The sequence below is a fragment of the Paroedura picta genome, chromosome 4, assembly GCF_049243985.1.
Source record: "Paroedura picta isolate Pp20150507F chromosome 4, Ppicta_v3.0, whole genome shotgun sequence".
In the NCBI taxonomy this organism is placed as follows: domain Eukaryota; kingdom Metazoa; phylum Chordata; class Lepidosauria; order Squamata; family Gekkonidae; genus Paroedura; species Paroedura picta.
Genome location: NC_135372.1, coordinates 134,804,117 through 134,817,289, shown reverse-complemented (window position 1 = coordinate 134,817,289; position 13,173 = coordinate 134,804,117). Strand labels below are relative to the sequence as shown.

General features: G+C 50.5%; 1 protein-coding gene across 2 annotated transcripts; it reads right to left on the bottom strand.

Annotated features, from left to right (window-relative positions):
- Nucleotides 1–381: 381 nt before the first annotated feature.
- On the bottom strand, nt 382–13,173 carry FAM217B (family with sequence similarity 217 member B). Of its 2 annotated transcripts, none has more exons than XM_077335761.1 (4): nt 12,833–13,173; nt 9,069–9,180; nt 8,881–8,966; nt 382–5,056 (listed from the first exon to the last, which is right to left on the bottom strand). In XM_077335761.1, exons 1-4 carry the CDS (start codon nt 12,856–12,858, stop codon nt 3,874–3,876), a joined length of 1,407 nt encoding a protein of 468 aa, XP_077191876.1. In that variant the 5' UTR covers nt 12,859–13,173; the 3' UTR covers nt 382–3,873. The 2 variants fall into 2 exon arrangements, with proteins under 2 accessions (XP_077191876.1, XP_077191875.1); XM_077335760.1 differs by having other exon boundaries at nt 12,828–13,171.

Sequence of the window (13,173 nt, the reverse complement as noted above, 5' to 3'; positions counted from 1 at the left end):
TTTGGGGCAGGGAGTGACCTCAGTGGAGTATGCTGCTATGGAGTCCCCCCTCCAACGCAGCCATTTTCTTTAGGCGGGACTGATCTCTGTAGCCTGTAGCTGAGCCATAATTCCAGGGGAGTGGCATCTCTACCTATGAATGTCCTCCCAAACTTCCTATCGTTAACAACCTTGCTCAGGTCTTGCAAACCTGAGAGCCGTGGCTTCCTTGACTGAATCCTTCCATCTCACGTTGGATTTTCCTCTTTTCCTGCTGCCGTCAAATTTTCCTATCACCTACAAAATTGCATAGTCATTTAGCTATTAGATATCGTCTCTTACAGGGACTCTTGAGGGAAACGCAGAACGTTCACTACAATGAGAGACATTGAAAAAAGAATTCATCCCCCGCAACACAGTTAAGTTTATTTGACTTCCGAACAAAGCAACCTGATATTTCATTGCACCTGACAAAGGCATGCTTAAATATATATTGAATTCTGGTGTTCACTGCAACACAGAGGGACTTTTTGAACCACTGAAACAATGATATGTATTAAATATGAGAGCCTTGAGTTAAGCCTGGAGGTAGCCAGCACATTTAAACAAACAAAAGTAATGTCCAGCTGTTCCTGTCTAGGTGATTTCTTACAATGGAGGCACAACAAAGCAGCATGTTTTGTTACTGCATTTATGAACCATTTAATTAATGCTATCAAATCCCATGCTTTCAGATTTGTAGGGAATTTTGGGGCAGGCAAGGAGGAGTCACAAGGAATCCAGCAATTTACAGAACAATCTGAAAAAGGTCTAAGCCGATCCCCACTCAGGTCTACTCAATGGATTTTACTCCCGGGAGGGGGGGGAGGGTAAAAATATTCTTAGGAGAGCATGGTGAGAGCCCAGTGTCAACCAATGCAATGATAATTTCAACACAAACACGGGAGGACTTGATCACTTTCCATTTGTGTGGCTGTTGATGAAAACTGAACAGTCCTATGAATGCTGAAATGTCACTGAGGACCAGCATTCAGGAATGCAACAGGTGCTGGCAATGGGGACCTGGAAAGGCTGCAGGTGGTCAGGGGTGGGGGATGGAAGGCGATTGGCTGGCCACTGGATAGGCAAGCCAATTGGAGGAGGAGGAGGAGGCACTCAGGGGCGGGACAGCTGCCCTGAGTGGGTGTTAAGCGCTGAGTGGCACTTAAGATATGAGACACGCTCCTCCTCCAAGGCCTTACCAGAAATATTAAGTGGGACAGATTGCTGTCCAAAACCGATAATCCAGAACCTCCTTTAGAACCCAAATTTTCAATGTCCAATCCCTATCCCTGTGAGTATAAAGAAAAATGAAGGCGCTTGATTTTGCATAGATAAAACTTTCCAGACTACAAAGACTTCACAATGAATACAAGTTGCTACCAAAACAAGGCAGGGGTTGTAAGTGAGCTGTTAGAACAGGCAAATAAGATTTGGTTGAATTATACTCCTTTCCATATTCCGGCAGCAAATCCTTCAAGGTCAGCTTGAATGAAGGAAACCTATTTGCTTAAAACTTCCTGTTCTGTTAGAAAAATGGATAACCATTTGCTGAAGACCAATGGAAGACTCCTTGTTATAGAGAAAATAGTTTCTGCTGATATAAAATCCCCCACCCCCACCCCAAATAAAAAAAGAACTACATACAATCACAGCTCCAGGAGCATGTGACATCAGCAATCCTGGAGCAGACTTTCCTGTGGGGGAATCATAGAGTTGGAAGGTACCTCAGGGGTCATCTAGTCCAACCCCCCCTGCAGAGTATCCTGCAGAGTGCAGGATACTCACAACTATTCTGGCTTCTTCCATTATGAAAGTCACCATTTAGTCTCAATCTAAAGTGCCTATGGCTCAGTGTAATTTGGATATGAGGGGAGAATAACCCTGGCTGTCTCCCCCTAAACCTTGGAAATTATACCAAATCTTTGGGACATTTGGATTTATCTCAAATATGTTCCAGATCTGGGTCCATGACCCATCTTCCACTTGAGGACTATTATTTGTGCAAACAGCTTTTATTAATAAGTCAACTGGCTCTTACGGGTAATCCAGGCTGTGTGGCCTGGTAGTTTTAGTTCCTGACATTTTGCCAGTAATGGGGGCTTGCATCCAACCTTCCATGCTTTGGCACGGAAATCCCCGTCTTGCTTCTGAAGATGCCAACCAAGATACTTCTGAAGATGCCAACCATAGTTGCTGGTGAAACAGAAGGATGAAGGACTGTAGACCAGTGGTCCCCAACCCCTGGTCCAGAGACTGGTACCGGTTCGTAGATCAGTCGGTACCGGGCCACAGCTCCTCCTTGCCCTACTCCCCGGCTGCTGCCTTAGAGGCTGCCCTGCCACTCTGCCGCCGGCTCACCTTTGGTGCTCTCCAGTGGCCATCATGACTGGGGCTCCCCCTGAGTGTGGCACTGCGCAGCTGCTGCTGGCAGCGCCCCGCAGTGGGCGGCAGGAAGTCAGGGGCGCCAGCGGGAAAGCAAGTGGAGCAGGGGCTCAGGCAATGGCAACATCCCTTGGCAAAAGACTACCCCCCCCCCTTCTGGGCCTCAGTGAAATTGTCAAGCGTTGACCAGTCCCCAGTCATGACAGCTGGACGTGGACAGAAGCTTGGGGGAAAGCTACGTGGAAGAGGGATGCATTTTAATGAACCGGTTGCGAGCTTCCTCAGGCAGGACTCTTAAATGGTAGAGAGCCAACGTGAGTCTCCGAAGCCCCCCCCCCCCTCGCCACCTGTTCCCTACAACTTGTAACAAAGCTATTGTGCCTACCCAAGGGTTCCATCATGGTTCTCCTTACATTCCTGTTCTCCTCATAATAAGAAAACCATGATGGAGATGATCTGATTGGGCTCCCCAGTGTTAAGCAATGTTAGGGGTGAGTGGCATTAAGTGACAGCCTATGTCAACTGTGCCCCCATTCCCCCACCCCCTCAATTAATTTTTTTTTGGGGGGGGAGACAGGAGTTGAGTTACACCGCTGGGTTTCGGGAGAGGTTACCTATTTCTGTGTATATTTTTATGCCCTAGGGTATTTTAATGGGGTTTTATGATGGACTTAATATACACCACCACGAGCCGGTTCCGGGAGTGGCGGGAAATAAATAATAATAATCAGAATGATAACGATGATCAAAATTTCCCAAGTGTGACCGAAAACAAGTTTGCACCGTCCCTGGGCCTGGAAACGTAGAATCCCCCCCCCCCCAAAATCACAGGAGAGAAGCGAGGCCTTCCAAATGATCTTGTTGATGCAGGAGCCGAGATGCAGCTGTGAGAATGCATTTTTATCAATAGCCACGGAAGACTGAGAACCATTCCCCTGTTTCCCTCCCAAAAGCTGATCATAAAAACTCAGAAAGAAGTCCCCAAAGAAGCCTTAGCCCAGCTATTCATGATAAGGTCAGGCATTCAAACTGAAAAGGAGCATTTCCTTACGGTGTGGTTTCGGAGCGTATTTTAATATGCCTGTGGAGGGGAAGCAGGGAAGCCCCTTATGTAGAACCCAGAGAAAGTGACGGGTCGATCGTAAGTAATGTTGCACCCCTCTAAATCCATGGCAGTCAACTGGCTTAGGGGGGGCGTAACTCCACTTAAGATGACACCGTTAGTCTTCTCAACTACATTGATTGGACAGGGGTTAATCAGCTGGACCAATCGGAAAGGGTTAGAAGGGCCCAATCACAGGACACCATGCGAGGGTTCAACAGCCCAATCACGACACGTGGTGGGAGGGACAACCAGGTGTATACATCTCCCTACCTCATACATTATGAGCCTCTGTTCTAGCTTTTGGCCCCCACAAGATGGGATTCCAAGCCCCAAAGCCACAAAGCACAACAAACCCAACCCTGGCGTTATTTGAATTTACACGGCATGGGCTTCACGCCGTTTGCTTTTAACTTCTTGTCCGCCTGAACTTTTCTGGGAGGGACGTAACTGTTGGCGCTCCCGTTCTTCTTGGGAGGGGGGCAAGTGTAGGGCAGGAGGCCTTTGAGGGGGGCTGCTGGACCGTGCAGTAAGGATTGTCTGGGGGGCCGGATGTTGCCTGCTCCCTGAATCATCGAGTTGCTCTCTGAGGGAGGCTTGTCCAAAAGCTGCCCTTTGGCACTGGGACGAGGTCTCGCCTCACGGCTTTTCCCCTGAGAGGGCTGTCTTGGATGGGCTGAGGGACCACAGGTGGCTTTCCGCTGCCCTTGACACGAAGCCACCTGGCCGGCTCCTTCGCTGTGCAGATCCCTCCTGTGACTGGTCTGGTAGCTCGGGAGCCTCGAGAAACTTCCGGGCGCAGTCAACGTTTTGTTGGGCAAGAGAGTGTGCGGTGATTTGCTTTTCCCGGGGCTTTTCAAGGTCCGAAGGGCATTGGGCGCAGTCTGGGGCCGGCCCTTGGCCGCCTTCCCTTTCTCGGCTTGTATCGTTTGCATCTGCAGCCATTCCAGCTCCAGGAGCCGATCGACATACTTCTCGAGACTCCCGGTAGGCTGCGGCCTCACTTCCGACTTGCACTCGGTGTTCACGAAGGCCGCCAGCCCCTTCAAGTCCCAGGTGTCGAAGGGGGGCGGGAGGAAGTCGGGGTAGCAGTAATCAGACTGCTTCCCCTTGGCGTCTGAGAGGCGCTCGAAACAAAGGGGGTCTATTTCCTCAGCCCGGAGGTTGAGCTCCGGCGGCGTGCAAGGAGAAGGAGGGATGGGGATTCTCTCCGAGTCCGAGAGGTCACTGGCGCTGTCCTCGTCGGAATCTGCTTTCATAATTCTAACGGATGCGAAGTCGAGAAACATGGCGTCAGCAGAAGCGACCTGGTACGCGGAACTGCAGGGCTCCGCTTCTTCTGTATGCCTTCCAGGGTTCCTTTCGGATTTGGCAGGTTTTTTGCAATAAAAACTCTGAATCGGCACTTCTCCCGCCCTACTGGAGTCACTCCAAGAGGCGTCCTTAAAAGCAGAAGGGATCTTGTGGCGTCCGGCTCCATAATGCTTTTTCACCGCAGGTTCCTTCGGCGACCTTGGCGCTTTCTGCGAGGAAGTGCAAATATTTGTGGCTCTAGATGGAAAAAGCATATAGAAGTAATAAATAATAAATTAAATAGAAAATAATAAATTAAAATAGAAAAAGCACTTTCTATTTAAAAAGGTCGGTTGATTCACTATAACATCAGAGTCCAGTGGCACCTTTAAGACCAACAAAGATTTATTCAAGGCGTGAGCTTTCAAGTGCAAGCGCTCTTCTGACGTAAGAAGAGTGCTTGCACTCGAAAGCTCACGCCTTGAATAAATCTTTGTTGGTCTTAAAGGTGCCACTGGACTCTGATTTTATTGTGCTACTTCAGACCAACACGGGTACCCATTTGAGTTGATTCACTAGTTCCAGTTACAGGTCGTTAAACATGTATAACTGCAAACCGGGGCTCGGGGGCAGAAACAAACAAAAAAAATCCTAGAATCATAGAGTTGGAAGGGTTCTCCAGAGTCATCTAGTCCAGTGGTCCCCAACCTTCATCTGGTCGGGGACCGCCTCCGGGGGTGGGGGAGAGCCAGCGGCCCGGCTGCCGCAGTTGCTCATAAACGTGCATGCGCGTTTTGGCCACCAGGGGGCGCTAACACGCATGCACAGAGTTGCCACGTATGCGTGTTTTGGCCACCAGGGGGCGCAAACGCGCATGTGCGGCAGTTCCGTGCATGCGCGTTAGCGTCGCTGCCGTGTGCCGGCTGCCGTTTGCCGGCTGCCGTGTGCCGGCTGCCATGCCGGCCTCTTTCCCCCCTCTCGCTGCAGGGGGGGGAGGCAGGCGCGGCCGCGGACCAGGGGTTGGGGACCCCTGATCTAGTCCAACCCCCTGCAGAATGCAGGAAATGCCATCAAGAAATGCATAAACTTTGACACAACGTGAGCAAATTACACCCAAAAGATTTTGTAAGTGATATTCACAACAGTTTACACATAGTGATCTCTGCTGTCAGCTGTTACAAGGGTCTGTACTAGGGTTGTGCGCGGCAGTGTCCGAATCGGCCTGGAACGCCGCCGCACACAACCCTAGTGTGTACCAAATCTGCTCCTAATATTTCCACTTGCGGCAGCAACCAATACAAGCCTCCAGGTAACTCCTCTCTTGCCCCACACAAAAGCTGGCTAGGAACGAACCTAGCATCACCCTCAGCGTTTATTCTCACAAGCCAGTCCCACCAGGTGCGCTGGAACTTACACACCAGTAGGCGAACCTCGAGCTGCAGCTGTGCTGCTCAATCCCACATGAAAAGAAAACGCTTAACCTGTTTAAAGGAAGCTGAGTTCAACCCGCTTCCTATACATTAACAAGCATTGCGGTTGTTAAACCATTCTATCAACAGAGTGTTGAATGGATTCCAACTCGGATCCACAATTAAAGGCTGGCTTTTGTCTTAAAGATGGCCGGGGGGGGGATGGCCGGGGGGGGGGGAATCCACACAGATGCGAAACGAAGAACAGACACCCACTTAGCAGCTAGTCTTTTGGGACAACTGCCAGTCGCGCCGAAATCAGCGCCATTCATTTCATTTCGACGGAGCTAAACGGTCCTGATTGAGCTTGCCTCTTTCTTTCTTTTCCGGCGAGAGTATCCAAAAAGCTTCCTATTTTAAAGATCTCGTGTACACAGTGAATAAGAAAGGGGGGGGGAGGGGAAGGCCCAGCATTTTGGCAACTTCCCTCCCTATAAGGAATTCTTTTGTGTAACTAGGGCAGGCCTTCTCAACTTTTCTACCATCGAGAAACTGCTGAGACATTTTTCAGGCTTCGAGAGACCCCAGAAGGGGTGCAACAGCGCAGAATAAAGTTGGGAAGATGGGCTGTGCACCCAAGGCCCTTCTTCTCCAGGCCCGTCACTATATAGAATATATAAAAAACTCATTGATTCTCAGCCATTCAGGCAACCCTTCCAGGGCCGTCATGGAACCCTGGATGAGAAAGGAGGTGTGACTGCCTCATCGAAGAAGAAGGAGAAGGAGAAGGAGAAGAAGGAGAAAAAGAGTTGGTTTTTATATGCCGCTTTTCCCTACCTGAAGGAGGCTCAAAGCGGCTTACAGTCGCCTTCCCATTCCTCTCCCCACAACAGACACCCTGTGGGGTGGGTGAGGCTGAGAGAGCCCTGATATCACTGCTCAGTCAGAACAGTTTTATCAGTGCCATGGCGAGCCCAAGGTCACCCAGCTGGCTGCATGTGGGAGAGCGCAGAATCGAACCTGGCATGCCAGATTAGAAGTCCGCACTCCTAACCACTACACCAAACTGGCTCTCAGGTGGACCCAGCTTATTGGAAAGGAATCTAGCCCTGCTGAAAGGCTGCCTCGCTTTGAAGGAATGATCCTGCGCCTATTATTATTAATGTATTTATTTACGGTCATTTAGACAGGATGCTGGACTAGGTGGACCACTGGTCTGATCCAGTTCTTAAGATATGGACGTGCCAATCCATTCTGGTGCTCTGGCTTCTAAAAGTGTGCTCTCCCTTGAAGTTCCTGGGCTGGAAAAGGGGGTCAGTAAATATTTTAATGATGGACATTCATCAGGGTAAATAGAATTATTAAGCGTTTTCTAGTAGGAAATGGCTATTCTTAGCAGCTGTTAGTGGCAGAGGGCACTTCTTCAGAGAAAATACTCATTAGTAAATACATTAGGCCAGAAGGGTGTAAGACCGCCATATGCTCAATTAAGCTGCCTCTGCAAATGAAGACGGATTTCTTTCCTCCATATGCAGCCCCTTTGATAGTGAAAGAATGCTGATCTGGAGGGCCTTCTAGAGGCACAAAGGGACGCAGCAGAAGGCAGGGGGCCTGAAAATCCCTTGTGCAAATAGTGCAAGATACAGTCCTTTGAGTCTTGGCCTAATATTCCACCTCTAACATGAGCCTAATGGCAAGCCAGAGGCTGGTGGTAGAAATAATTATTTTTAATTCTTGGCCAGCTTGGTGTACTGGTTAAGAGCATGGACTTCTCATTTGGCGAGCCAGGTTTGATTCCCTGCTCCCCCATATGCAGCCAGCTGGGTGACCTTGGGCTTGCCACAGCACAGATAAAGCTGTTCTGACCAAGCAGTAATATCAGGGCTCTCTCAGCCTCACCCACCTCACAGGGTGTCTGTTGTGGGGAGAGGAAAGGGAAGGTGATCGGAAGCCGCTTTGAGACTCCTTCGGGTAGAGAAATGTGGCATATAAAAACCAACTCTTCTTCTTCTTCAGTAATATCAGGGCTCTCCCAGCCTCACCTCCCTCATAGGGTGTCTGTTGTGGAGGGAGGAAGGGAAGGCAATTGTAAGCCACTGAGGCTCCTTCTGGTAGAGAAAAGCAGCATATAAGAACCAACTTTTCTTCTTCAGTAATATCAGGGCTCTCAGCCTCACCCACCTCACAGGGTGTCTGTTGTGGGGAGAGGAGAGGGAAGGCGTATGTAAGGCGCTTTGAGACTTCTTTGGGTAGAGAAAAGCAGCATATAAGAACCAACTTTTCTTCTTCAGTAATATCAGGGCTCTCTTAGCCTCACCCACCTCACAGGGTGTCTGTTGTGGGGAGAGGAGAGGGAAGGCAAATGTAAGGCGCTTTGAGACTCCTTTGGGTAGAGAAAAGCGGCATATAAGAACCAACTCTTCTTCTAGATGTAGATGCTGGGGATTGAACTTGGGACCTTCTGCATGCAACACAGAGGTTTTCCCACTGAACAATTCCCCCCCCCCCATATGGGACAGCAAACACCATCTTTGTCTTCAGGGACAACTAACCCTGCTACCCCTCTGGACTTGGTATCGTCACATACATTCTTTTTACCTTCACCGGTCCTTCTTGTACCACGTACTACCACCAGGTTCGCTATATCAACAACAACCACTGCAAAACCTTTACCTGTTTTGCTGGTGACCCTCCCAGTGTTGGTTCCGTTCTTTGTGGCGAACGCTGCCCTGGCTGTTGCCCGCAGCATGACCGGGAGTCTAAGAGACATTAATTAAAACATCTAACTATAATTGCAGTCAGGAAAGGCAGCTGATGTCAGACCAAAGAACATGGCTCACAAAGAGCAGTAAAGACTTTACCTTTTCGGTGGCAGTAGAAACCTCCTTGTTTAACCTGTTAGGAGACGGTTTCACGTGGGGCCGAGGCTTTTTCAGCTCCCTGATGTCTGAATGGCTCCTTCCACCACTGGAACTGGGGATGATTAAACAGAAGACCATTAGGAAGTGGAACGTGAAAAGCCGTTCACGGATTCAGTTTTAGATCTCAAGGCCAATCATATTACATAATCACTATTTGATAGGCATTCACTCATGCTAGAGATCTCTGTATCATTCGTGCAAAGCTGTTCTTAGGAGTTGGGGGAGGGGAGAAGGTTGCCAGCTCTGGGTTGGGAAATACCTGGAGATTATGGGGGCAGAGGATAAGGAGGGCTGGCTTTATTCATTTTATCCAGGGGAACACATCTCTACCATCAGCTGTAATAGCGGGAGATCCCCAAGGTAGAAGAAGAACTGGATTTTCATACTCCACCTTTATTTATTTATATTTACAGGGGCAGCTTACAACAGTGTATATCAGGGGTAGTCAAACTGCGGCCCTCCAGATGTCCATGGACTACAATTCCCAGGAGCCCCTACCAGCATTCGCTGGCAGGGGCTCCTGGGAATTGTAGTCCATGGACATCTGGAGAGCCGCAGTTTGACTACCCCTCGTGTATGTAATAAAACCACACAATATATGAATACAATATGCTAACACATTAAAAACACGATAAAAGCTGGCAGCCCAATTATTCAATTAGCTGAGTGGAATCGTTGTCAGGTGGTCTCCTTAGATAAGAAGAGTAGGAGAAGAACCCAGAACTGGCAGGGGATGCTTATATGATGTTCTAGTTAGAAGCAAAGAACCATAGAGTTGGAAGGGGCCACGCAGGCCATCTAGTTCATCCCCCTGCTCAATGCAGGATCAGCGTAAAGCATCCAGGATAAGGATCTGTCCAGCTGCTGCTTGAAGACTGCCATGTGTACTGGCCTCAACCATATGCCTGGCGGAAGAGCTCCATCCTGCAGGCCCTGCACAACCTGAAATAGTCCCAAAGTGTCTTACAAACACCTTTCCCTTCCTCTCCCCACAACAGACACCTTGTGATATAGGCGGGGCTGAGAGAACTCTAAAAGAACTGCTCTGTGAGAGCAGCTCTAAAAGAATTGTGACTAGCCCAAGGTCACCCAGCTGGCTGCATGTGGAGGAGCAGGGAATCAAAACCAGCTCTCCGGATTAGACTCCACCGTTCTTAACCCCTATACCATGCTGGCTCTCTGGAGGTTGACAACCTGGGAAGGCATGAAAGATGTCACACCTGCACCAGCTTAAAACTATTTCTCTTTTTGTAACCTGCACATTGAGCTTAAAGGAAAGAGGAGTATAGTTGCCACGTTTTGAGGTGAGAGGGTTAAAACCCGGGTTTTCTATAGCGCAGTTTACTCATTTGCCACAATTTGCTTTTGCCTTATATCTCCACAGTTATGATGGTTGTTCATTTACTCTGAGGAAGAGTGCTTGCACTTGAAAGCTCACGCCTTGAATACATCTTTGTTGGTCTTAAAGGTGCTATTGTGAAGCTGTCCTAAGTTGAAAGCGGATTGACAAGCCCTTAGTTCTCTCTCCCCCTCCCTGACTTAGTAAATGGTGCTTACAGTCCTGAGAAAAGTCACAGCAGTCTAGGCCAGTTGGTAGAAATAGGCCTTCTCTCCCCACAACAGACATCTTGTGAGGTAAGTGAGTCTGTGAGAGCGCTGACAGAACTGTTCTATGAAAACAGCTCTAATACGACTGACTGGCCCAAGGTCGCCCAGCTGGCTGCAAGTGGAGGAGCGGGAAATCAAACCCTGCTCCCAAGAGCAGAAGCCGCCGCCGCTGTGCACCACTAAACCAACACAACTGAATTCTTGAGCATCAGCTTTTGTGTGCGTGTACATGTCTTTAGATACAAGTGAAAGTTCGTCCCCAGCATTACATTTGGTTGGCCTTAATGCTGCCCCCGGACTCCCTGACTAGACATTATTCCAGTCAGAACTTGTGTTCTTACAGACTTTATTATTTCCTGGCGCTGCTTTACCACCAGCAATTCTGGGAAAATTTTAGTCAAGAAGCTCTGGTGGGGAGCAGGCACTCACTCATCCATGGTTCTGACAACCAGATGGGCCTTCGTCATCCGCCCCCAACTGAGGCCACTGACTCACGCCCATGCGGTACCACAGCACGAAGCCAAGTCTAATGACAATCAATACTGAAAATCTGAGTTCAAATCCTGCACCCTACCGCAAACTTTACTGGGTGATTTTAGGCTGGTAATTTCCTCTCCCAGCCCCGGACAGCGCTCCACCCACAGGGGCCTTTCCCAAATATTAGGCAGAACAATGGTAAGGATGGTACTTTACCACCTAATGCAGGGGTCCTCAATCCCTGGTCTGCGGCCCGGTACCAGGCTGCAAAGGCCATGGTACCGGGCTGCCAGCGGCCGCACCTGCCTCCCCCCCCCCGCAGCGAGAGGGGGGGAAGAGGCAGGCACGGCCGCCGGCACGCCAGCAACACAAACGCGCACGCGCGGAGCTGCCGTGCATGCGTGTTTGCGCCCCCTGCTGGCGAAAATGTGCACGCGCGACAGCCCTGCGCATGCACATTACTGCCACCTAGTGGCGAAAACGCGCATGCGCGGCAGCTGCATGTGCACGTTTACATGCAGCTACGGCGGCCAGGCCGCTGGCTCTCTTCCACCCTCGGAGGCGGTCCCTGACTGCAAGAAGGTTGGGGACCGCTGACCTAATGCATTGTCTTACAGAATTCAGTGCAACTGTCAATGATCGTAGCCACCGATTTGGGTGGTTTTAAAAAAGGGATTGTCTTATGAACAGCGACTGTCCAAAAACCTCCATGTTCAGAGGCAGTATACCTAGGAATGTCCGGCACTGAGAGTTATGCTCACGGCCCTCTTTTGCACTGAGGGTAGCTCACACAAGAAACACCAAGCTGGATATAAACAAAAGGAAAGGTTCAGTTCAAGGTGGCCATGAAACATCACCCTATGATAGGTGTGGCCAAACTAGCTCTCCGGATGTTCATCGACTACAATTCACATGCTGGCAGGGGCTCATGGGAATTGTAGTCCATGGACCTCTAGAGAGCCACAGAGTTGGCAATCCTAGCTTCAAGTAGTCATATATGCGTGTGTGTGTGTGTCGTTTGCTGACTGAAACCATTTATGACAGTCCAAACATGTACCTATTATGTAACACACACACACAGATGTACATCTTTCATAGACATATATATATATATATATATATATATATATATATATATATATATATATTAAATAAAACACCATTTTGGTTAGGATCCCAGGAAATCACGCATCCCACGACAGAGACCGATCACCAGCTCAGACGGCGCCTAATAAGTCAACGAGGGCCCATTATGCACACGTCGCATAACCGCACTTTCACCGCGCTTTCGCAGCTGGATTTTCCTATGCGGAAGTGCCTTATCCAGCGCGGGCAGATGGAGCCCAGGTATACGGGGCCTGCCCTTCCGCACCCAGCGGTCCACGCACTTGCAATGCGCTTGCAGAGGCGATCTTCCCCGCTCCGCGCAGGAAAACCCCGCAGCAACAGCGCAGCGGACGTGCGTGTCCCGACGCGCGCACGAAGGGCCGTCGCTGTCCGCAAATGCACGATCCGAAATGCGTGATCCTCCATGCGCGGGATGCGGTCTGCCGCTCGGCCTCGTCCACCTGCGACGCCCCCCGCCGAAGGAGACCGAGAGCGCGAGATGCTTACGTTACCGTGGTTGCTCCTTGTTGGACTTCATGGGCCTGGGCTTGGAGGCGCGCGCTCCCCCGGGGCAGCGCGAGCGGGCAGTCGGGGATGGCCGGGCCCATGCTAGGGCTGCTGCGCGCTCGCCTCTCCTCCGCCCCCCGCGCAGCCGAGCTCACCGCAGCCGCCCTGCGCCGCAGTCCGCGAGCCCCTTGCCTCGCTCGCCACGTGACCGCCCTTCACACGAGCGCCGCCGCCAACGCCGCCCTCCTCCTCCTCCTCCTCCTCCTCCTCCCGGCGCTTGCTCCGGCGGGAGCCGCATCCTCCGATCCCCGTGGACAGGCTGCGCACCAGGTGCTCGGAAAGGGAC

What these genes read in the sequence shown, in the direction of transcription:
- FAM217B (XM_077335760.1), bottom strand. Translation starts at nt 12,928, where the DNA reads ATGGGCCCGGCCATCCCCGACTGCCCGCTCGCGCTGCCCCGGGGGAGC. An exon ending in CAAGGAGCAACCACGGTAAC is followed by an intron (nt 9,181 to 12,827) that starts GTAAGCATCTCG and finishes AATCATCCCCAG; the next exon opens with TTCCAGTGGTGGAAGGAGCC. An exon ending in GAGGGTCACCAGCAAAACAG is followed by an intron (nt 5,057 to 8,880) that starts GTAAAGGTTTTG and finishes TTTTCCATCTAG; the next exon opens with AGCCACAAATATTTGCACTT.